This window comes from Lathamus discolor, chromosome 9 (assembly GCF_037157495.1).
Source record: "Lathamus discolor isolate bLatDis1 chromosome 9, bLatDis1.hap1, whole genome shotgun sequence".
NCBI classification, from domain to species: domain Eukaryota; kingdom Metazoa; phylum Chordata; class Aves; order Psittaciformes; family Psittacidae; genus Lathamus; species Lathamus discolor.
The window spans coordinates 22,418,281-22,442,997 of NC_088892.1; the positions used below are offsets into that span (position 1 = coordinate 22,418,281).

The 24,717-nt window shown below is 53.1% G+C and overlaps 1 protein-coding gene across 2 annotated transcripts in view; it reads right to left on the minus strand.

Annotated features, from left to right (window-relative positions):
- The window catches only part of DOCK11 (dedicator of cytokinesis 11), a 70,579-nt gene extending 47,016 nt beyond the window's left edge, over positions 1–23,563 (minus strand). For both annotated transcript variants that reach the window (XM_065689809.1, XM_065689808.1), the window contains exons 1-9: positions 23,421–23,563; positions 9,098–9,214; positions 8,791–8,880; positions 8,539–8,621; positions 7,625–7,694; positions 5,179–5,274; positions 1,983–2,117; positions 613–790; positions 83–162 (exon numbers count right to left, since the gene is read on the minus strand). In XM_065689809.1, the coding sequence (XP_065545881.1) occupies positions 83–162; positions 613–790; positions 1,983–2,117; positions 5,179–5,274; positions 7,625–7,694; positions 8,539–8,621; positions 8,791–8,880; positions 9,098–9,214; positions 23,421–23,522 (951 nt within the window). In that variant the 5' untranslated portion in view covers positions 23,523–23,563. The remainder of the gene's footprint in view (positions 1–82; positions 163–612; positions 791–1,982; positions 2,118–5,178; positions 5,275–7,624; positions 7,695–8,538; positions 8,622–8,790; positions 8,881–9,097; positions 9,215–23,420) is intronic.
- Between the last annotated feature and the right edge of the window lie 1,154 nt (positions 23,564–24,717).

Consider the following 24,717-nt stretch of genomic DNA (forward strand, 5'->3'; position numbering starts at 1 on the left):
ACAGAAATGGAAAACCTCTCTTATAGACATGGAGGAGACAACTATCTATGGGCTGGGAGAGCATCCTCTGCACACACAATACCTTCATCAGCTCCGGATGCATGCTCCTCTCCAGGCTCTCCAGGATGTTCTCCGATTTTCCCTGCGTGCCCGATTCATCATCTGCAAGGACACAAAGAACAGATGTTCAAAACAACTGCAGGAGCACTGCTCTGCCAGAAAGGATCCTGCAGTATTTGCTTAGAATAGCCCAGAAACACTTCATGAGGACTTTTCCACTCCTGAGAAGTAAGATTTTTCCATACATTACCAGTACTAGAGTGTGTTATTACAGCCTGCTAGGTCTTTCCAAAGCAGAACTCCAGCACAGAGCCAATTTTCCAGGAGTCCTGAAAATTTGCCATGGATTTCCCATCCAGAAGGAGGGTCACGTCTCCCACCACTTTCATCCCTCAGACTATCGTCTCCATTATACTAAGCCCTTTCGCATGATACCATGTGTCAGCCACAATTCTTGCTATTAATACAGGAAGACAAACACACACTTCTCCAAGCACACTGCTCACATCCTCCTGCAGAGGGGTGAACGTAGGGGCTTATTTATAAACTGACCTTGCACAGATTCCACAGTGTCTTTCTTCTCTTGCACCAAACTCTCCGCATTGCTCTGGATGATCTTCCTCAGAGTCACCAGCCATTCTTCCATCTCCTGCTCAGTTTCAGCTGCCAGATAGTGGCTGTACTTGTCTATTGTCTTCAGTTCAAACGCGTAACGGCGCATCTTGGGACACTGAACAAAGAAAGAAGAACGAGAAAGAGCTGTGTTACATTTTGATCAGCAACTCTCTGTGGATGCATCCTGAACTGAAGGACCATGAAGCACCCTCGCTGACACCGTGCAGCCTCTTCTGCAGCAATCACAAAGGGCTTCATGGCTGCGATCAAGCCATTGGCAGCTCCATGCTTGACAGCTACTCTGAAAGTGGAAGAGAGCCAGACTGAACCACAGACACTGCACTAACGAGCCCAAGCAAGCTCCTTCTTCTGTTGTCAGACCTCTAATGTTTACCCAGAGAAGCAAGGAACTGGATTTATCTGACCCAGTAAGTAATGGTGCACTCCAGAACACTTAGAGGCACCTAATTGAAAGCAAGCAGTTCAATACAATTTCTCTGAGCTCTGCTGGCCTTTAAACAGCATTTTCCAACTGGAAACCAAGGCAAACCTGATGGGCACCCTGTACATCACTGAGGTGTGTGCACTGCTGCTTTTCCTGTGTTCAGAAAGACACAGATCCTGTGTTCAGGAAGCACACAGCTCCAATTCACCCATGCTGAAGTGAGTAACTTAAGCTGCCCTGTACTGGCTCCATGGCACTTGGCACTTGGAGCTTCTGCAGAGGCAGCAGCAGAAGGCACAGCAGCAATCCACTGCTGCACTTCACTCTCAGCATAACAAAACAAACCCAGGGTTAAGCCCTGTACGAACACCTGCTCCTAAAACTTTATAAGACCATTGCAGGCTGAAAGTCCCAAGGGGTTGTGTGTTTCCATGGACTTATTGGGATATAACTTAAGAAACAAGAAGCTCATGTAAGCAGCAAATAGAGGAGGAAGGTGCTCAAGACTAAGTCACACCAATTACTGGCCTCAACCCTCTGACGTTTTGGAAGGCACCTGAGCTACGATAACCAGGTAAAGGAGATGGACAGACCAGGGAGACAGCAGATGAGGTAGCGATGAAATGCTTCTATTTTACTCCGACAGCAGTTCTGCACTTGCTGTCTTCTTGGCCGGAAGGATGGCACCCTCATGGAATGCCTTGCCTGCACTGTAATAGGATTAGCTGACAGAGCAACCCAGCTCTGGGTTAGTTTGTAAATCCATATCTTCACCCCTCAATGGCACAGACCTTGGAGAGATGTCTGTCTCAGAGCTAGCAGTGCATCAGCCCGTGTCCAGCTATGCAGGAAGCACACCCACCTGAACGACATCATTGCAAGCATCCAAGAAAATACAGCCTTTGGATTCCTTGGAAATCTTTTCATCTTTGTAGGAATTAAGAATATAGGAACCATCTGTGAGTTGTGACAAGTAAAAATACCTCCTCTTGAATACCTGCAAAAGAACAAAGTCTTGATCATGCAAGTATTCACTCCGTTGTACATCATAAACTGCAGCCACGGTATGTGCCCTCCTGTTACTGAGAAAATACTGTAACAAGAAACACTGAAGATGCCAGTGTTGTGATTCACCCCTTTGAGTACAACTTGTTTTCATAGGGACTTCATCATCTTCTTTAATTCTAATGTCCTTGTGGTTATGATAAGTTTGTCCATCTAAAGCAAAGCCCAAGAGCTTTCAGCTCCCTTCTCAGCTGGCTCCAGCCTCCTTTATCTTCACAAAGTAATGCTGCATGATACATTCAGATCAACTCACTGCTTGAAGATTCATCCCAGCCTAGAGCAGGTATTGCCAGGGCCTTTTTGATAAAGACCTTAGTTAGAATTACAAAGCAATTCTCGGGAAGACTTTGGAACAGACGTGGAAATTCCTAGCCCGCAAATGCCAAGGGACACTAACCCATTCAACGGCTTGGGGCTTTATTGTTTGGTTTTGTTATAATTTGCTTTGTGGTTTATATATATATATATATTTTTATATACATACATATACATACACACACACACCTATTTTCATATGAAGCGGCTTGGCTCAGTGTTCAATTCTCATAAAGCAGTAAGCCTGGGAGAAGCGATTCTATCTGTGAGATACTGACTTCTATGAAAAAACCAAGCTCTTCACTATCTCAGAGCATCTTCCTTCACATTTGTCAGGCAAAAGGCTGGCTATAATTCAGGACTTTAATTCAGGAGAACATTTTGGCAGCAGTTATGACAGCACCATATGCTGTCAGGCTGTAAGGAGCAGGGTGCATTTCACAGTTGCTGGGTATGTGTGTTAGGAGAACCATGAAGGAAGCTGCAGCAAGCAGCACTGTGAGTATTTTCCACTCTTCTGCATATCTGGAAGATCTACAAATAAACACAGCATTTTTCATCCCAGATGGGAGACTCCTAGCAATTTCCTGATCCCACCACTGCTGACACGAGCACGTGTTCAACAAAACCACTCGCACAGAACTGGAAGGGAGCGTTGTGCTCTGAATGATAACCTCTGGCATCATTTAGATGACTACTTAGCCACAGAGCTGCCCCAAGAGCTGTTTAATAAGATTTACCTAAACCTTTAGTCCAACAAAGCATAAAAATACATGGAAAGCTAAGCATGCTAAGCATTAAGCCAGCTTAAACACTGATTTAGCACTTCACTGACTCAGTCTCAGAAACTCTGGCAGTGGATGCTACACAAACCCATGACAGATCTCTCTTTAGATATTACAGGGTTGATATCCCCTGTGGGTATGGGATTTCACACTAAACCATTTGGCATCTTCTGAATTCTGTTCAAAAGGAAATGTAGAAGCAAGCAGCAAACACTATTCCTATGATCCTTTCCCCTTGCAAGCACTGCTGTCAGAAATAATTGTCAGAAAACGATGCTCGTTTGAAATGAATACTAGAAACCTAGGAACAGAGGGGAACATCCGCTCTGATCAGGCTACAGACACTGCTGGTGAGCACTGCAATTGCAGAGGGATGGCTCCAGAACTGGGGAGGTCCATTAGGGAAGACGGGGAGAAAAGGGAGAGGAGGGAAGAGAAAACTGATGCCCGGTTGTAATGCAGCACACCAAGATGCTGCAGAGCAGACAGTAAGAGAGCTGGGCCAAGCCAGGGAAGCTCTCGGCAATAAAGGTTACTCTGAAGTAAAAGCTGGCGACTGTACCCTATTTACAGCTTGCTCACTGGCTGGCTCTCCACTAAATACACTGCACATGGTTAGCAACAATGTGAGGTACCAACCACCCAGCATGTGGCAGCAATGGAACAGCCAGCACCCAAGAGACAGACGTGCTTCTGCTATAGCATAGGAGCTTCTCAGCATGGTGATAATGCCGAAGATGCTCAAAGTCCTCAGGCTTCTTGCATGTGCCTTAGGAGGTGTTTTGTAAGATGCACAAGTGACCAGGACTGGCTCAGAAAACAGCTACTGATGGTTGGTACTTTGAGTTTCACAAGACACTCTGTGGATCTTATTAATGGAACTGAAGCCAGTGTAGATCAGAGAACACGTCTGGAGGGTGGGCCTGAGGTGCTGAGCACAGACGGCAGCAATACCACAAGAGGCTCAGTCAAGAACGAACCCAACTCACTACTTTCCGCATGTATGACACCTCATCCAGAAGTTAAAGGAACAGAAAGGGCTTCAACCTTGCTGCTTGGAAAAGCAGAGGATCAGAAAACCCTGCTCTGTGCACGGCCTTCAGGCTCATGAGTAATCATTTTAAAACTCAACTAAATGTAGCCCTATGAATGGCCCTGCTCCACTGCTCATGAAAGCAGAACTCAGTAAATCTCAAAAAGCTCGATTCAACAATATCCTGACAAAGCAGCCTCACGGCAGCCCCCCTTCAGCTGCACAGTGGAGGATAACTCCCTCATATTCTCTCTATGCTGTCAGGAGGCAGCTGCAGGGTGGAACAAGAGACGGGCTCACTGCCACAGCAAAAACCTGAGCTGGAACTGCTAAAAACCTCCATTGCAAACCGTGAGCCGTGTCATGCTGGATTACGCGCAGTGTTGAACAGGAGACAATGCAGCTGCTGCTTCTAGGTCAGTGAAGCTCCATCTCCTCAGTGATATCACTCCTGCTTTTCAAGCTAAGACTTGGCCTTGCAATTTAAAGCTGGCCTCCATACATCTTTCCTGCCAGCAAGAAAACCATCAATTCAGAAGAGTCTTTTCTGCAGGGCAGCTGTTCCAGTTATTTAGATCGCCTTCCTCTTCTGGGCCTCAGCTGCTCATTCAGAAACAATCCTGGTTTACTGAAACAGGCCTTTTTGTTCAGCTTGCTTGTCACGAATTGAAGTGCATGCGTCTTATATTCTGGGGAGGGAAGGGGCGAAAGGCTCTTGCTAGACTGGGTTTTCCAGTCCACCTTGGGATACGCTACAAGAGGGACTGATGCCCATCCAAACGCAAGCCTGCATTCCTGATGCGGTCTGAGCTTCACCTCGTGCCTTGTTCACGATGAACATAATGCTGGATTAAACTCACCTTCATGGTAACAGTGATGGTGCTGTTCACATTGGCTTTGTGCAGCCAGCCTTGCTTTATCACCCCACCCTTCTGCGAGCACAGGGAGGAGGAATCCTGAAAGAGAGCAAAAGAGGCCAGGTTGGACACAGGGGCTTGGAGCAAGCTGCTCCAGTGGAAGGGGTCCCTGCTGTGGCACGGGTTGGAACTGGAGGAGCTTTAAGGTCCCTTCCACCCCAAACCATTCTGTGATCCTATGAAAAAGAGGAGAACTGCCTCCCACACAAAATTCCCCTTGGACATAATGATTGTCTCCACCCTGGAAAGCAATACTGTTCTAACAACAGTGATACAACAACACACAGAACATATGCGTAACACAGACAGTTACACATACAGTGTTCTCACAAAAAAATCAGGGTTATCTCTTTCCAAGAAAGAGGCAAAACAGGCTAGTTTGGGTCACCTTTAAAAAGGACAGATTACATCTACACTGACAGAGCTGCACAGCAGTTTGCAGTGAGGAAATGCACTGTTGTTCTTACACAGTGTTTCAAAAGCTTGGGGAAGAAGGAGATAACCAAAATGGTCTGTTCAGGAGGTTGCAAAATGCAGAACTCCAGCCCTATTGTGTCATTTCCCTTTGGATAAACCAACTCTCCATTCTACATTTAGGTGAAAACCCCCAAGCCCCAATAGGTGGAACATAATTGCACATTTGATGAACCAGAAAGTTTCAAGTGAGCAGCCAGGCTGTGCCTGGTGTGTGAGCAGGGATGTGCACCTCTGCTCCTGGCCCGTGCTCCCAGCCAGGGAACACACTCTCCATCCATACCCAGCTGTGACCCCCACTGGGGAGGGAAGGCAATGAGATCTCAGCCTGATGAAGAAAACTTGCCCTGGGACTTGCAGTGACTCAGCAGCAGAGGTGGACCTGGGCTGTCTGCCCATGGGCTGTGAAGGGAATGGTTTGTATTGTCTCCTGCATCCCAAATGGCAGGTTTTCACTCTTTTCTTGTCAAACTTCCAATGACAAAGTAAACTTTCTGATGCTTTATTTCCCTGGGTAAAACAACCCGTGGTTCCTCCTTTATATTGGTTCACTTTTTCCCATCATGAGATTGCTTTTACTCAAATTTCCATTACATAATTCTAATGCAAATGTCAGGAAACAGTAACAGAATCCTTCAGATATGACCATGCCAAAACATATAAATGACAAAATAGCTGCCAAAGCACTTGGAATACTCCTTCCCAACCAACCTCAGTAACTTCACTTTGTGAACACTGACCAGAAGAAAAAAGGTTTCCACCCAATTTTGATAGCACATTTGTGTCCTTTTGCTTTTTCAGACTCATTCATGCCCCATCCCTGGCAGTGTTCAAGGCCAGTTTGGACTGGACTTGGAACTGGATAAGCATTAAGGTCTTTTCCAACCCAAATAGGTCTATCATTCTATGCTATTACCATACTGCACAACTCTGTCTCCAGCCCATATTAGGTATTATTAAAGAGGTACCACCTGAAGTTAACAATGTAATGCAACCCAACAACATAGGCAAAGAGAAAACATTTCCATTTACAAAGAAGCCATCCCAGTCCAGACCCGAGGGGTACTGAGACATACGCAGCAACTGAGAGAACAAGCAGCCAACAGCGCCTTCAAATCTCCAGCTCCACAAGAAAGAAACTTCCCTTTTCCTCTGTCCTCAGCAGCAGCTCAGTGCCATGTGGGTTCTAAACAGCTGAGCTAAGCTCTTCCCACTGTAAACTACAACTTCCTAATGCCATGGGTGTGAAGTAGGCTTCACGTGGTACTTGGGGCACAAAAATGCTCCCTCTCCCTTTTGCAGCAAACACGATCTGCAGATGGAAACACAGCATCCTCCAAAATGAGCACCGGGATGGGGATGTCCCGATTGCCAGAGCCCCCAGCCTACCTCAGGGAATTGCTCCAGGCTTGCAAATCTTGCCTGAGACCAGCTGAGTGCACACAGCCAACTCCCAGAGGGAGCAAACCCCTCGGAACACTGGCATAGCACACAGAGAACAGGACTGACACACTGCGAGTACCTGGGGTCGGGGTGACTGGTTGGGAAGTGCAGGTTAAGGGCTAGAGGAGGAGCCCGATATCACAGTGTTGTTGGAAACCAAATTACCCACTTTTCATTCTGGACATGAAGAATTTTATTTAGTCATTGCTTGGCTTCTGCTGCACTGTTTCAAGTAAAAACCATTATATTATGGCTAATCTTGCAGATATAGGAGGCCCTCAGCTCCAAGAGATTACCCCGAAACATACTCTGAAATATGTCACTGTCTCAGTTTTGGTTACATCTTTACAGCACAAAACCTCTCATCAGAAAACCATTGCTGGGAGCTGAATTCTGACTCTGCCTTGTGAAATCTGCTTTTTAACGGAACTTACAGAGGAACATGTCAAAAACAAAGCAAGTACCTCCTTACCTCATCCTTTTCAAAGTCTTCATCGATTTCAAACACATGGCTTGGAATCTTGTCTGGCCTAAAGGATTTGCTGAAAACACAACACATTGTTATTTATAATGACTGGGACACGAGGGTCCTGCAAGCCAGCAGCCGATGCTGGATCCAGAAGGAAGAGCCAAACTGCAGACTAGAGAGCCCATCAGAACTGTCCTCCTGCAGAAGGCACATCCCCATACAGCTGGAGAAAGGTGATTTCTGAGTGCATTTCACGGAAATTAAGCACAAGAAATATGTAATAAGCTTGCTCCTTGTTAGCTGATTCTGCATGGATTTTGCTGACTTGCATTTATGCAGCACAGAGATGCAGCAGGCCACTTTATCTTCCATTGGAGCACACGACTCCCCATCACTGCAGCATTAAAAGCAATACTGCATCCCCAATGGGAGTTGTCCAACACCTTCCCTATGGCAGGGGGCACAAAGATCTGCTCGGCACAAGAACACCATGTCCAGCACACACAGAACATCAGCCCAGGGGGACAATGAGGCTCCCGGTGTGGGATGAGCAGACACTGCCAACAGTATTTATCCTGCCACAATGCCAGTCGTGGGGCATCCTCACCCCAGACAAGACACTGGTGGACAGGATGCGAAGCAACGAAGTAAGAACTGGAACTGGATGAGTTTTAAGGTCCCTTCCAACCCAAACCATGGGATTTTATGACCCATGCTGACAATATTGTCAGCATCTCCCTGGCAGAGCTGAATGACACTGTGATAACATGAACCTAGGGCCCTCTAACTTTCCCAGTGACATACCCCTGGAGGGAAGGCTGCTTGTGAGACAGGCATCAGAAAGGGTCCTATTAAGCCTCATCAAACCCCAGCCCTGTGACCATGCATTAGTATTCCAAGGGAAGCGCAACACTTACCATGGCAACATCCGAAAGTCTCCTGAGTATTCCTCATACTTGTAGTTCACCACGTGCCAGTCTGAGCTGTAGGTTTTAATGCACTGAAAGGAAAACAATGCAGCTCTTTGAAAGCTACAGCAAGCAAAACAAAACCATGCACAAAGCTGAAAGGCTACAGACTGCTGGGTGACGGAAGCACAAGTGGAACAGGCCTGACCAAGGCTGCTCCTCTTGCCTGAAGGAAGGCGCTGCGTGGACTCTTGTCCCTACCTCTTTGACAAAGAGACTCTGAGCTTTCTTTAGAGCATCTTCTGGCACTGTCGACTGGACAGTCCTTCTCTGCCGACTGATGACTGAGATCTGCAGGGAAAAGGAGAACACGTTTTCAGTGCAAAGTGGGTCTTCAGGGCTTGATACTTGCTTTAAATCAATACTGTGGTCCCAGTGGGTCATCTTGGCTTTATGTATCAGAAACACAGCCAACGCGAACATGTGGCTAAGAGCGGAAACCTTCCAAACAAAGCAGGACTGGAGGCAGGTGAGCCTCAAGCACGAGAAACAGCTAGCACCAACTCACAGATACATCCTCGATGGGGAATATCAGCAGGTCCCGGAGGGGATCGCTGTAGATCTGAACCTTGCGCTGAAGGATCACGTTCTCATAGTCCAAGGGTTCAACCACTTTTGTTTTTTCCTGCAGGAAAAAAAAAAAAGAAGGTGAAAAAAATTATATATATAATAAATAAAATAACCAGTAACTAAGATCTTGTGCTTACTTTAGCCTGACAATTACATAGCACAGTGTGGACTGCTCATTAATTCAGCAACATGTGATGCAGGTAACGACCCGGGTGCATGACTTCAGAGAGGGAAACGAGGGGTTAAGTTATTTGTGCCTGGTAATAAGCTATGGGAAGAAACAGAGCTTTGTGCTGCTCTTGTCCAAGCACAGCCTCTAATTCCTTAATGGAGCAAGAAATGCTCCCGGGCAGGCCACAGCTTTAGCAGCTGCTTCAGTCTCTTTACATTGGAGCAGCTCATCCATGGAGCTCAGAGGAAACACAGCCTCTGGCGCTGTTGAGATGAGAGCAAGGCGGCTGCTGTGACCTCCGGGGCAGGCATCTCGCCTGTGGAAGAAGAACGGCATCCCCCTGGAAATGCAGGGAAGCCCTCTCCATAAATCACACCTCAGCCAGAGCCAAAGGCTGGGAAAATCTGGAGCCTGGTTTTGCTCTCATTTACGTTTCTGGGATGCACGAGGAGCTACTGCGAAATCGCCAGTAAAAACTATCAGAATACCATTACATCCACTGCTGAATTGCTTTTATCTGTGTTACACGCCAGAGAACGCCAGCCTGGTTCGGGTTGGAAGGAACCTTAAAGCTCATTCAGTTCGAACCCCCTGCCACGGGCAGGGACCCCTTCCACTGGAGCAGCTTGCTCCAAGCCCCTGTGTCCAACCTGGCCTTGAGCACTGCCAGGGATGGGGCAGCCACAGCTTCTCTAAAGGGAAGCCAGAAGAGGTTTGTAAGCAAAGCAGCTGCTCACAGAGCTGTGTCCTGTCTCCTGCCTGCCACCAAGGAAACACAGGCTTCTCCATCCATCCCCATCCATGCCTGCTGCCCAGCGGGGCCAGACATGGCCATGCCCCTGCAAACAGACCGGCAGAGTAAGGATACCTTTTGCTCTTTGTACCCTAGTGCCCCGTGTCCCAGCATGGCTGGAGATAAAGCTTTAAGCCCTGAAAATGAGCTTTCAGAGTCTTAGTTTTCCTGAAGAGCCTGGTTGAAGCACACACCTCCTGGCATCCAGGAGCCTCGCGCTGCCCGCTGCTGTCACAGCAGCAGATGGCACCCACCACAGTCATTATCACAGCGGAGGAAAAACTATTACACTAAAGTAATTAGAGTCTTAGATTCCTCCACGGGGAAAGCCAATATCCAGGCACCAAGAGAGGCTGCCAGTCCAGCAACAAAATCAGCCTGTGCCTGCAGGAAAACACAGGCAGTCAAAGGTTCTGTGGCACACACATGGCAGCTGAGTGCAGACCTCAGAGCAGCTTCCAGTGTCTGAAGGGAACTACAAGGATGCTGGGGAGGGACTCTTCATCAGGGGCTGTAGTGATAGGACAAGGGGTGATGGGTTCAAACTGAAACAGGGGAAGTTCAGGTTGGATTTATCAGGTTAGACAGGGGGAGCAGCCCCCCGCTCAAAGCACCAGGATTAAAATCAAAACCTGTGGGAAACACATCAGGGGGCAAAACCGAACCTGATTTTAAAGGGAGAGAACAGGAGAGCGGTGTGCCAGCCTGGGGAAGCACACTCACCTCCTCCTTACCCCCAGGAAAGCATCACTCACCTCCTCCTTACCTCCAGGTAAGCACCACTCACCTCCTCCTTACCTCTGGGGAAGCATCACTCACCACCGGTTCAAGCCCCACGTACCAGCCTGTGCCCCAAAACACGTGCTGCTCTCTCTGCCCTTCTGCATCTGCCCTGAGACTGTTGCCAGCACAAGGAATAGGGTCGCAAGCCCCATCCAGGCTGGGTCACGAGGCTCCCCTTGGACAACCCAGAAGGAAACAACAGCCTCTCTATTAGAGCAGTGACTCTTCACCAAGCAAGCTGGCTGACATTTGAACAGGAAATTCAGTGAAACTACTTCAACAGAAACATGCCCACGAACACCAACGCAAGGCTCGGCTTTGGCCAAGCAGGGGCACAAGGAAAACCCCAAGGAAAGGTCCTGATCCTCAGTGCCCTGCTTGTGGTGCTGCCCTCTGCCAGCTCGAGCACAAATCCCCCCTAGACAGAAACCACCAGAGAGAGTTCGAAGGAAAGGTTCAGTTACCAACACCCAAGAGGGGGGAAACCTTTAGAAACCAGATTCATTTCTCACCTTTCTGTATCCATCTGCAAAGCTTGTAAAATTCCTTGTATTTGCTTTCCAAACAAAGGCTCACAATGACAGCTGAGAACATCCATGTGGGAAAGGACAGGAAAGGACATTTCTATTTTAGCTTTCCTTGCCTGAAAAACAGTAGCCCCCTGTGTTCTAGAGCTCTGCATCTGTACATCATACAAACAGGCTGGTATTTTTATTATAAGAATATGATTAATTGACATTAACCAATGTGATTCTTCCCCTGTGAGGGTGCTGAGGCGCTGGCACAGGGTGCCCAGAGAAGCTGTGGCTGCCCCATCCCTGGCAGTGCTCAAGGCCAGGTTGGACACAGGGGCTTGGAGCAAGCTGCTCCAGTGGAAGGGGTCCCTGCCCGTGGCAGGGCTTGGAGCTGGAGGAGCTTTAAGGTCCCTTCCAACCCAGGCTGGGGCTCTGTGCCAGTGTTTTTCTGTGATTCTTTTCTCCCAGAATTACAACAGGCATAATCCAAGTGAAGTGAATGCATGGAAAAAGTGAATGAAAAATGTTTAATTCAACAAGCCCAGCTCTCTCAGCCTGCCTCCAGAGCAGAGCTGCTCCAGCCCTCGCAGCATCACCAAGGGCGGGGGGCACCTTTAACCAATGTGCTTGTCCCCAAGCACTACACAAGCTCCACGGTGGCTGCCACCACGTTTCCCATTGTACAGCAAAGCCAAGCCCGGAGCAAACCCTGACCCAGCGCAAGAGCTGCATCACCATCAACTTCAGCATCTCAGGGCGCCAACAGCCAGCACAGAGACACCAACACGCACGGCTCCATCCCCACCCAGCTCCACCAGCCCTGCAGCGCTTCCTCTGCGCCTCGCTCTGCACAGCCCCGAGGCCATGGGGCTTTCTCACTTCCTCAGAAACAAAGCTCTACCCCGTGCATGCACCCAGCTCACAAAGCACCTGCAGACACAAGTGATACGAATATTAAGACTCCAGGGAGACCTGAGAGCAGCTCCAGTGCCTAAAGGGGCTGCAGGAAACCTGGAGAGGGGCTTGGGACAAGGGCCTGTAGGGACAGGCCAAGGGGAATGGCTTGAACCTGCCCGAGGGGAGACTGAGATGAGCCCTCAGGCAGAAGCTCTTCCCTGTGAGGGTGCTGAGGCGCTGGCACAGGGTGCCCAGAGAAGCTGTGGCTGCCCCATCCCTGGCAGTGCTCAAGGCCAGGTTGGACACAGGGGCTTGGAGCAAGCTGCTCCAGTGGAAGGGGTCCCTGCCCGTGGCAGGGCTTGGGGCTGGAGGAGCTTTGAGGTCCCTTCAACCCAAACCAGGCTGGGGTTCTGTGATTAAACTGATGGTTCTTTAGAGGAGCTAAAAGGAGAGGAGGAAATCGCATGGACCACATGTCCATATTAATGTATTATCTCAGGCTTTACAACACTGCCCCATAATTTAGCAAGCATTTTACAGCCCCCCTATTTCCTGCCTCTGCTGCTGCAACCCTGTAACGCACTAAGGTGGAAAACTCAGCAAAGCCCTGATTTTAAAACAAATCCCAAGGGGCAAAACAGGCAAAACACACGGAAAACAGGAGGAAAAGGCAACCTGGGGAATGCATTGAAAAATAAAGAGGGGACAAAACCAGAAGCGTACAACTACTCTGTGGACATACCAGTCACCATCGCATCACTCCCAAGGCTGGCAGGAGCCTAGGGCAGAACAGGACCATTCCCCACTGCAATGCGCAGACTGGAAACCTGAGGATACCTTGTAGACAGCAGAGAACTCCCCATTTCTTATTTGGCTCATGGAACCTGGCAGGACATGGGAGAATTTAAATGGAACTGAGAAAATTCACTTGGCAAACAGCATGGGCACATGGAAGTGCGACATTTCTACCCACAGCAAAGCTTTCCAAAGGGAGGGATACAGAGATCTCTGCTCAGGGCTGTCTCGATTCATGCGGTCTTTAACAGCTTCCTGGTTTTAAACAGCACATTTCTGACTCTTCCCTTTTTCTGCCCCCAGCTCCTGCACTCCCATCTGATCCCGGGGCTGTGCTCTGATTCCAGCTTGCAGGAAGGATACAGAGGTGAGACGCACACAGAATTCACCCTTCCAGCAACCCAGGCATAACAAAGAACAATGAAAAGTGGGAAACCCCGAGCTTGGTCATCCAGTGCCTGCAACCACCACAACCCTGTGCAAAGGCAGAATAAAGTCTGTACCCCAGAGTCTTGGCATTCAAAAGCACAGGAGAGGGAAGAGGTGGAATGGGAAACGAGGGAGGCAGAGCAAGCGGAGGCAGTGTGAGTCAGCACACATGGCAGCAGTCACAACTGATGCAGCCCTGCTGCTGCCAGGAGGTCTGTGGGCTCCTCAGCAAAGCCATGTGGATTCCCATCGAGGGAATCAGAAGGAAGAGGAGGAAGCAGCTCTCAGCAGGTGATGGGGAGGTTGTGCCCATGAGCTTGCTGCACACCCAGGACTCGGTGGATGGAACAGCAGGGCCCAGGGTGAGATGTGCAGAGATGGGCTGTGGTAAAACCACAAGGATGAAAAGGAATCAATGAAGCCAGGTGCAAGGAGGCCAGAACTATTTTTACATTGGCCAGAGAGAAAGAAGATTAAAAAACCAGGAGGAATGCCCAGACAGGAATCCTGGCTGTGCTGAAGGCACAAAACCACTGAGCTTGAGGACCATGGAACCCCAGCCTGGTTGGGGTTGAAGAGACCTTAAAGCTGCTCCAGCTCCAACCCCTGCCACAGGCAGGACCCCTTCCACTGGAGCAGCTTGCTCCAAGCCCCTGTGTCCAACCTGGCCTTGAGCACTGCCAGGGATGGGGCAGCCACAGCTTCTCTGGGCACCCTGTGCCAGCGCCTCAGCACCCTCCCAGGGAAGAGCTTCTGCCTAAGAGCTCAGCTCAGTCTCCCCTCATCCTCCTCTGGACTCGCTCCAACAGCTCCGTGTCCCTCTTGTGCTGTTGCCCCAGAGCTGGATCGGGACTGCGGGCGGCGGGGTTGTCTCAAAGCATCTCACAGACCCTCACCTCTCTCCTGCACTGAGGGCCATGGGTGGCAGCAGAACCTCCTGTGGGCACCATGAAGGGCAGGCTGGGGGCTGGGGTTCGGGACTCGGATGTCCTTTTCCCCAGCGTAATGCCCAACTCTGCAGTGACAAAGCGAGTATTGCCATCAGCGCTGCCCCTGAGCGTGGAGCAGCATCAGTGCAAGACGCCAGCTTGAAGCAGTTGTGAAGAAGCAGCCATTTGACATACAAACATTAACCTGTCGTTATTAGGCCTGGCAAACAGAACTAATGCAGGCTTTGAAATGTCTTCAAATTGGCTTACAGATTACAGGAAGTCAGGATAATCAGCGTATGGCTCTTCATTTCCCTTCCACTTACTCAGAAGTGGACTCCACACTTCACATCCTTTAGGAGATCACATTTTGAAACCTAGCTCTGCAGCCACGAGGGCCAGGAATGCTGTTCTTTTCCTGAAAGCTCAAGATCCTGGAATAATCACTTGAGCAAAGGAAACCGCCCTCAGAAAGAAACTGCACTGCAATGAAGAGAGAGAGCAGCTACAGCACCTCAGAAAACGATGCCCTGAGCAAGTCAACAGGAAAAGCACCGTTGGAGGCGAGTGGTACCCGGGGCACGGCTCATCTCAGCACAAGGCGATGCTTGAGGTGGTCCAGCACGGATGTTCACAGAGCAGTGAAGTAGGGCCAGCATCAGGGCTCGCTTCTGGTACCCTTGTGCCTCTCATTGTGTGACAGACCTCCACAGCATCGCCAGCCCTCCGCAGCCCCACGTGCTCCTCCCTGCCCAGGTACACCCCGGTTCAGATCCAGCCCTTCGGCACGAGGAGCGGGCAGAGGGATCGGTGCAGCTCTACGTCAGCGGAGCTGCTCCCGCATCCAGCTGAGCATCTGCCGCAGAGCCAGAGGCACGGAAACACGGCACAGCGCTGACGTTCTCCTCCCAAAATAACCGCGCTGATAGAAAGTGGAAAAAGAGCCCTGGTTTCTATGGGATGGCCAAATTCCTGCCAGCTACAACTCCTCAAAGCATTCTGTAAGCAAAGGCATGCTAAAAAAAGGAAAACAGTAATTACGAGGACAATACTACGTGTTATTTATATAAATTCTCCACTGGCGCACCCCAAAGTGCTTTGCAGATGTCACTGGCACTTCATCACTTATTTATGTAGTATCGGTTTTATATTTAGTATCCCGTTCCAGAATAGCCGGCTTCGGAACATCTGAGAGCAATTAATCACAACAGCACAGCCCTCCCCTTCCTGCCTGCTCTTCACAACTCTTGTTTTTCACTCAAGAAACCACTTGTGCAGGGGCCGAGCCAAGCAGGAGAAACGCTCCCCAGCTCCTCCGGGACACGGAGGGAGCCAGGCAGTGGGGAGAGACTTCACAGAATCATGGAATGGTTTGGGTTGAAGGGACCTTAAAGCTCCTCCAGCTCCAAGCCCTGCCACGGGCAGGGACCCCTTCCACTGGAGCAGCTTGCTCCAAGCCCCTGTGTCCAACCTGGCCTTGAGCACTGCCAGGGATGGGGCAGCCACAGCTTCTCTGGGCACCCTGTGCCAGCGCCTCAGCACCCTCACAGGGAAGAGCTTCTGCCTAAGAGCTCAGCTCAGTTTCCCCTGTTCAAGCGTGAACCCATCACCTCTTGTCCTATCACTATGTGCCCTTGTCCCAAGCCCCTCCCCAGGTTCCCTGCAGCCCCTTTAGGCACTGGAGCTGCTCTCAGGTCTCCCCTTCAGGAGCCTTCTCTTCTCCAGGCTGCCCCAGCCCAGCTCTGTCAGCCTGGCTCCAGCCCTCACATCAGCTCCGTGGCCGCCCCAGCTCAAGCAGGACCTGCCCAAGCCCATGCAGCAGCAGCAGCAGCAGGGGAGAACAGAGCAGGAAGCCACAGCACAGCCTTGGGTTGCCTCAGCAGCACAAACAGCCCAGCGGGGACGTCAAACCCCAGCGATGGTGCTGGTGGTTTGAGCAGCTCAGGAAGTTGTTGGCCTCAGCCTCCATCTTGGCTCCATCTCCAGGCTGCAGGCAACGGCTGCAGCATCAAACCCTCCTCTCCTCAGAGGTTGCAGGGGTGGTCCAGGGCCTAAAGGGGCTGCAGGAAACCTGGAGAGGGGCTTGGGACAAGGGCCTGTAGGGACAGGCCAAGGGGAATGGCTTGAACCTGCCCGAGGGGAGACTGAGCTGAGCTCTTAGGCAGAAGCTCTTCCCTGTGAGGGCTTGGAGCTGGAGGAGCTTTGAGGTCCCTTCAACCCAACCCAGGCTGGGGTCCTGTGGCACCTGGAGATGGCCAGGTCCTAACGCTGCACAGGAGATAACTCCATCCTTCTGGCTGCACCCACGCAGTGTCCCCTCCCCAGGGACCCGGCTGTGGTGAGGACCTCACCCTGCACTCAGCCAGGAGCAGGATTGATTGCCCTGGACCGAAGCAGGCAGCATCTCCCTCCAGCTGGAAGTGCTCCCAAGGGCCAGCCCCGTGGCAGGAGATATTAATAGGGGAGAGAACAAAGTGCGTTTCAGCAAGAAAGCAGAGAGGGGTGAGAAAAGGGTCGGGAAGGAGCAGAGCTGACCCCATTAGACAAGCAGTGGGAGGCAGGGAGAAGCTGTAAAGAGAAGTCAGGGCTGTGCTGAAGGAAAGAGGAGCCAGCAAGGAAGAGCTTTGATTTGTACCTTTTCAGGGATGAAAGAGATGGAGGGTGTTGGTGGCAGGAAACGCGCTCCAGCGTTCCTAAGATGACAGCCGTGGCCATAATGGATGCTGAACTACCCTTTTCTTCCCTGGACACAACAGGAGTGAGGCCAATCAAGCTGGGAAGCTAAAGCACACACGTGCCCCGAGCCCGGCTGCTCCTCAGCGGCTGTGTGCGACAGTGACCTGCATTCTCAGGCCATGGAAACGTCAAACGCTTGGTGCAGTTTTGCATCATTCGAGATAATAATTCAGCTGCAAAGGGCTAAGTGAAACGCTGCAAGAGCCGCCGAGCTGCAGCTAGAAAAGGGAGCTCCGATAGGCACCACAGCAGGCAGGCCATGTTCAAACGCCTCTGGTCCTGGCAGGGATCTCTGCAAACATCTCCAGATAACACAGGAGGCTGAAACAAAGCCCGAGAGCATCCCCTCACCGGATGCAGAGCGCACCAAAGCCCCAGCCGCAGTGCTGGCATTTGCTGCACCACCAGCGGCCATCTGGTCCAGGCGTTTCACTGCATTGACGGCGGGAGGGCAGATGCTGGCAGTGCAGGGACACCTCCATCTTCACGACACTGTCCCTGGCACAGAACAAACCCCTCTCAGCCTGGCCCAGCAAGTGCCAAAGCCCCAGCCACGGGGCCAGCAGGACATGGGGAGAAATCTATGCAAACACGTGTATGGCCTGGGCGCTTTGTTTCCTTCCCAGAGCTTGCCTACAGTGGGCAGGAGGACACGCACGCTGAAGTGATGCTCAGGAAGGATGAGATCGAGTGCCCATCAAAAGTTGTCATAGCCTCCAGAAACCTCGAGAAATGGACGCACTGACTACGGCTCATCCTAGAGCACCCGTTCCTCCGCGCACTGGTGTGCATGGGGGAGCAAGGGATTGCTTCATTCCCCCTGGACTGGGTGTTGGTAGCAGACACGCTGGGGATTTGCTAAGTAGCCCCAGATCGCAGCACCGTGGGCTTGGGGCTGCGCTCCCCTGCATGGACCAGCGCCCTTCATCCGCTGCGTGACCAGGGTATGCGCCGGACACATCCATGGCATGCGCTCTGCCATGGCACCCAGCCAGCACCCGCCTAAACTCAGCCCCTTCCAGCACCCGAGCGAGCCCCATGTCAGGCAAGGACGTGATTAATGTTAAGAATGCACTGAAGGGTCTCTTGAGTAAACCCTTGTGAGCAAGCATCTCCCCTCGAGCACCTCCGCAGAAGCCACCCCAGCAGCCGCTCCGGAGGCAGAGCCTGCCCTGCCTGAACCGACAGCACCCTTACCCAGGGACAGGAGCTCCTCCCGTGCCTCGTGTACATCTCTTTCCCTACGCACACTGTGCAAACACAGCATGCTGATTACCCCCGGGGGGGACATGCGCGTATTCTGTGTCTCTCTTGAGTGCCAAGAGCGCTACGAACGCTGCATGTAAAGTCTTCACATTGATCAAAGTGAATTTAGCTTATTAAGGGAGGATTCTATGCAGAGAGCTGATTTCTTCTGCATAGGCATAAATTCAGACACTAATAATATAGTTTAAGCTGTAAAAAACTCCCCCAACACACAGAAAGAACAAAGTGCCTTTTTGCCTCCAGTCAAAACCTTCTTAATATCACTGCTAAGGAGCTTTTTATCGCCTTTTTGAGCCTGCCTGAAACTAAGCCACCCCTACGAGCCCAGCCCAGCCAGGATCAAACAAAACCTTTCTCTTCCCAGCACCAGTGCCCACGGTGAGGGGTTCCAGGGAGCACATCCTGCAGCAGCACACAGCACAGGTGAGCAGGTGCTGGGTTTGAATACCCCATCCCTGGCAGTGCTCAAGGCCAGGTTGGACACAGGGGCTTGGAGCAAGCTGCTCCAGTGGAAGGGGTCCCTGCCCGGGGCAGGGGTTGGAGCTGGAGGAGCTCTAAGCTCCCTTCAAACCTGTGTCTGTGGTTCTATGATTGTGCCTTGCAACGCCCTCGTGGCCGCCCAGGTCCTGTGTCCGGCAGCACCTCGGCGCTGACTCCTCCTGCCTCGCTGCACAACTTTGCCATTAACACTCAGCAACGTCCTGAGCGTGGAGAGGATGGGAAGGGGGAGATTGCACCGAAGGTCTGAGCCAAAACCACCCCTGTCTATCCACTGCCAAGGGTCCCTGGCTGCAACCCTTGCCTCCCAGCTCTGACCAGCACTTCTCACTCTGGCACAGGGTTTTACTTTGGTGCCCAAGGGTAATACCTTGGTAAAGGATGCTTCAAGTTATCACCCTGAGGCTTTGGCTGTTCCTCTCCTTCACCTAATCTTCACTTTGTTCTCTGTTAGCATGTCATTTATCCCACCTGCCAACCCAACGCTTCGGCTCCATTTGTCTGTTTGTTTAAACAGTGACACTGGCTGTCAGTTATCCTGCCAAAACTAAGTCCGTGAGTCGGAATCTGCAGCACGCATCAGGGACCACTGGAAGCTGCCATTGGTACAACCTGCGCTGCAGCTTAGCAGAGGGAGGCGCACAGAGGACCGCGGGTCCCACACACGCTGCTGCTCCCAGCTCCGCTCCGCAGGGCTCTGCCTGCTCACAAGGGGCTCCCGAACTCCTTTTGCTCACCGAGACCTCCCCTACTCAGCCTGTCTGTGAACACGACACACGGCCAGGACAGCATCCAGGCTGCTGGAACACCAGTGCAGTTAAAGGGAAGAAAAGAGTCCCAGCTCTGGGGCCCGCAATACAGGAGGGACGTGGAGCTGCTGGAGCGAGGCCAGAGGAGGCCATGGGGATGCTGTGAGGGCTGGAGCAGCTCTGCTCTGGAGCCAGGCTGAGAGAGCTGGGCTGGGGCAGCCTGGACAAGAGAAGGCTCCTGAAGGGGAGACCTGAGAGCAGCTCCAGTGCCTAAAGGGGCTGCAGGGAACCTGGAGAGGGGCTTGGGACAAGGGCCTGTAACTGGATGAGCTTTAAGGTCCCTTCCAGCTCAAGCCAGTCTGGGATATTGTGATCCTTCCCCATCCACAGGGCCTGAAGTTCCTCTGAGCTCCCCAGCACAGCCCTCACTTACTCTGCTATAGCTCTGGATCACAGCTCCGCTGATACCACGACAAGAGCAGCACTGACTGCACCCGAGCAGCTGGTCCAAAGGGGGGGACATGGGTACCGCAGGACACCTCGGGAAGGCACAACCTCCCCCTCCTCTGATGTCTGACCAGCACCACATCCAGTGCTTCCCTTTCACACACATGAAGGAGCTGACTGCCACCAACTTCACTGCAGCTCCGCAGCCCCAAGAGAAGTGTAAATATCCTCCTGGTGCCAGACGGGGATACACGGAAAAGCAGGAACAGAAATCAGATGACATGAACTTCACATCACCTGCAGGACGGCAGGCTTGAAGCTGCATCATCCCGGACATCACGCTTGCTCAGGCTTGTCACGCACAGCACAGCGCTCCTGGCTGGATGAGTCTCCTCTAGCACGCAGATTATGCTCCACACAAGCTGCCCGCGTCCCTGACACTAAAAGCTTTCCTCACTGAGACGTCTCCATTTACGAGTGTTTCATTCACTGCCTACAAAGGGCTCCTCACGCCAGACGGCTCCTGGTCTCGAGGCAGCACCCCGAAAGCCCAAAAGGCTGAGCTCAGTGAACGCACTGAAACAGCCCCACAGTGACCACTCCCGTGCATGGAGCTGCATGTGCTGGTACCGGCAGCATTAGCTCTGCTCCCTGCTCCATGTCATCCATGCTCACCACTGTGGATACCTGTGGTTTCAGCTAGGCAAGGAGACAGCCAAGGTACCTGACAGGGTCACCAGGGGACAGGCAGGGTATCCCTAAAAGCTCTGGGGGTGTTAAACTATTCATAGAATCACAGAACCCCAGCCTGGTTTGGGTTGAAGGGACCTCAAAGCTCCTCCAGCTCCAACCCCTGCCCCAGGCAGGGACCCCTTCCCCTGGAGCAGCTTGCTCCAAGCCCCTGTGTCCAACCTGGCCTTGAGCACTGCCAGGGATGGGGCAGCCACAGCTTCTCTGGGCACCCTGTGCCAGCGCCTCAGCACCCTCACAGGGAAGAGCTTCTGCCTAAGAGCTCAGCTCAGCCTCCCCTCGGGCAGGTTCAAGCCATTCCCCTTGGCCTGTCGCTCCATGTTCACCTGCTTTTGTTGATCTCCCATCTCCTGCTGTATCCAGGCTGTAGGAAGGGGACGGGATGTCCAGGACATGCAATTCCAGTCTGCCTCGGACAGCCCGAAAGCCCCAGCTCACAACACCTCAGGACACAGCACGCTGCAGCCTGCGCCAGCCCCTGCTCCCCATGCTGGGGCCCTGGGTCTCAAGGAGGGTGCAGGCGAGCAGGGGACGTGCCCACACCGTGCCCTGCAGCTGCCCAGCTCAGCAGTGCCAAGGCTGAGCCTCACCTTGGGAGTGGGATCAGAAACGACAGCTTTTCATCTCCCCCTCTCAGCCACTCCCCAGCATCACCTTCCAGGACGCCCTTTCCACCCCCCCGACAGCCATAGACAACAGCCTTCTTTACAAGGATGCTGACCTGGTGGACGGAGAGGAGCCACCTTTTTTCTTGGAGCAACCTGGAAAGCATGAACCTCATCCTTAATTACTGAGCATGATGAAAGTGCCACCTGAGAGTCATATGAGCTTATGCCACCTCCTTCCTCCCTCCCTGAACACTGCAGTGTCCTGTGGCTCTTCCTAGTGATGCAGAAGTGCTGGGATTTATCCCTTGCTGCTGAACTGCCAAAAGCAGGAAACTGCCAAGACCCAGGAATCAGAGACCTGCCCTTGCCCTCCTCTGAAGCAGCTCCGAGGGATTTGCCTGTCAAAGGAGAGAGAGGTTGGCAGGAACATGGGCAATGAAACCCTGGAGAGGATCAGGAAGAGGGCGGCTGCTGATGGATGCTGGGCCCTGCTGGCTCCTTTGGGATGCTGTCAAGGTGTTCTTCATTTTCATCTGCAGTCCCACCCATCCCTTCCCATGCTGACAGCAGGCACTGAGGAACCATTTGCCTGCAGGATACCAAAGCTCTTCAGGTCCTACACAACCAATTCCATTTTTAATGAGCGGTTCCATCAGGTTGTACACAAAGCATTTGTTCCTGTGTATTGTTGCTGAAAGAGGGAAAGCAAATCGCACGGGAGCCCGTAAGGATCCCTGAACAACAGCACATAGGAGGCAATAGCCATGGTGCTAGGAAATCAGAGTGGATTCTCACCGTGGCTATTTCCAGCTTCGGAAATCAGCAAATGTATAAGAAAACTCTGGTTTTAAAAGAACAGTTGAATCCCCTGTTTATTTAACAACACATGCCATCTAACGTGATGGCAGAGAAGTGATCTTGAGCAACCTGGTCTTGTGGAAGGTGTCCCTGCCCGTGGCAGGGGTTTGGAACTGGAGGAGCTTCCAGGTCCCTTTCAACCCAAACCAGGCTGGGGTTCTGTGACTGTAACAGAAATTACTCGGAACTTGTTCCACACTTTGTGCCCATCTCCTTGCCTACCCTTCCACCAGCACCAAGGTCGAACTGATTACACGCTGGAGTAACCCAACGAGTGGCACATCCAGCACAGCCCCGGCGGCTCTGGGGCCCAGCGCCTGCCCGAGCAGGGCACAAACGCCGCAGCACAACCCGCTCCAGCTGCTGCAGGGAGCGCGTCCCGAACGCGCGTGGCTTCGCCCGGGCACGGCATTCCCGGGACACGTCGGTGGCGGTCCCGGCTCACGCCAGAGCCGGTGCCTCTCCCGTTGCCAGGCCGAGCGGCTCAGCCCTGCGCTGTCCGCCTGCCCGCGGCGGGGGAAGCCCCGCGCGGCTCGGTCCGGTCCGTTCCCCTTCCCCTTCCCCTTCCCTCCCGCTCCCTCCACACGGGCGCTGACCCCAGCCCCGGTTCCCCGCAGGACCCTGGCTGCGAGCGGCGCTGGGGCGGGCTCGGTGCCGGCAGGTGGCGAGCGGGGCGGAGGGCGGGAGGCACACGGGGGGAACGCGGGGAGGGAACGCTGCCCTTCCCATCCCCATCCGCATCTCCATCTCCATCTCCATCCTCATCCCCATCCCCATCCGCATCCGCATCTCCATCCCCATCCCCGTCCCCGTCCCCATCCCCATCCCCATCCCCATCCCCATCCCCATCCCCATCCCCTGCCTCGCCCAGCGCTGCCCGGCCCCGCTCACCCGCTTCCTCCTTCCCCGCTCAGCGCATCCCTTCCCCAACCCTGCCCCTTCCCCGGGGTACCGCCGGGCCGGGCGGGGCTCCTGGCGGCGGCGGCGCCCCCCGAGCCGAGCCGAGCCGAGCCGAGCCGAGCCGCGCCGCGCTCACCAGGACGAAGGAGCCGCGCACCGCCTCCGAGACGCTCTGCCGGAGCTCGGCCGCCGTGCCCGGCTTGCTGAGCCGCTTCGTGAACTTCCTCACTTCCGACATGGCGACATGGCCCGAGCGCGGCCGAGCCCAGCCGCTGCCTCCTGCGGGGGGGGGGGGCGCGGCGGGGCCGGGCCAGGGGCGGGCGGAGCCGCGGGGCGGGGCCCGGAGGCCGCTGCTCGGTGCGGAGGGGCTCGGCCCGCCCCGCCCCGCAGCGGAGCGGCTTTGTCCCAGCCGCAGGTGCGGCGCCGGGGGAGCTGCGGGCGGACGGGCCGGGCCCTGCGGTGCGGCTTTGGCCAAGGGCCGGTGGGGACCGAGCGAGGGAGCGCCTCGGCCGGGCCAATCCAACCAGCCCGGGGCTGCCCACGGAGCCCCAGGCCCGGCAGCTCCTCGCCCTGCTCAGTCCTATGGGATGCGCCTGATGCCGGAGCCTGGCCCTGCCCGCCCCTGTCTGTGCCGGGCAGGATCAGACCGCAGCGGGACAGCTCCTGAGCGGATGGGCAGCGCCCGAGGCCCAGGGGATTTCCCTCTGGCTGCCCCGGGAAGAGGCGCTCGGGATCCTGAGCCTCTGGTGGGGAGCCCCTCGGGAGGCAGGAGGGAACCTGCACCCGAGCCGGGTCGGGGCTGAACCCAGCTGGGCACCGGGGAGCGCGGAGCCGCTCGCTCAGCCCCTGCGCCCGGCAGGAGGGATGGGAGGAGAATGGGAAGAGTGGGAAACATGAACGGTTTCATAACTGAAGTGCGGTGGAACACTGAGAATAATGGCAATAAGTAACATGACAGAACAATAGTAACAATAAGAATAAATAACATGACAATAACAACAATAAAGGACAACGGAATACTACTTCTATTAATAACAACAATATATAAAGTACAACAGCATCCTACCACTAAAACTGAAGAACAACGTAACACTGCTCCTACTACAATGAAATACAACCACTACAAACACCGATAACATCAGCCCCATAATCAATGACACAGTGGAGCTCAGCCCAACTGGATGTTTCTGCCGGCAGCAGTGGGTCTCTGTATGGGAGCTCCTGCCCTGAGCGGTGTTGAACGCCCTGGAAGTTGGAAAACACGCGGGGATTTGTGACTCCTCTTGGCAATTCCAGCCCCCCCTCAAGCCAAGCTCCCGAGTTTCTGATTCGGTGGGATTTGGGCAGGTCGGTGTTTAAACAAAGCACACGGCTGGGGTGGAAGCTGGGTATAAAGGTGCAGGAAGGCCGAGGGGGACCCTGAGCTGCGCCTC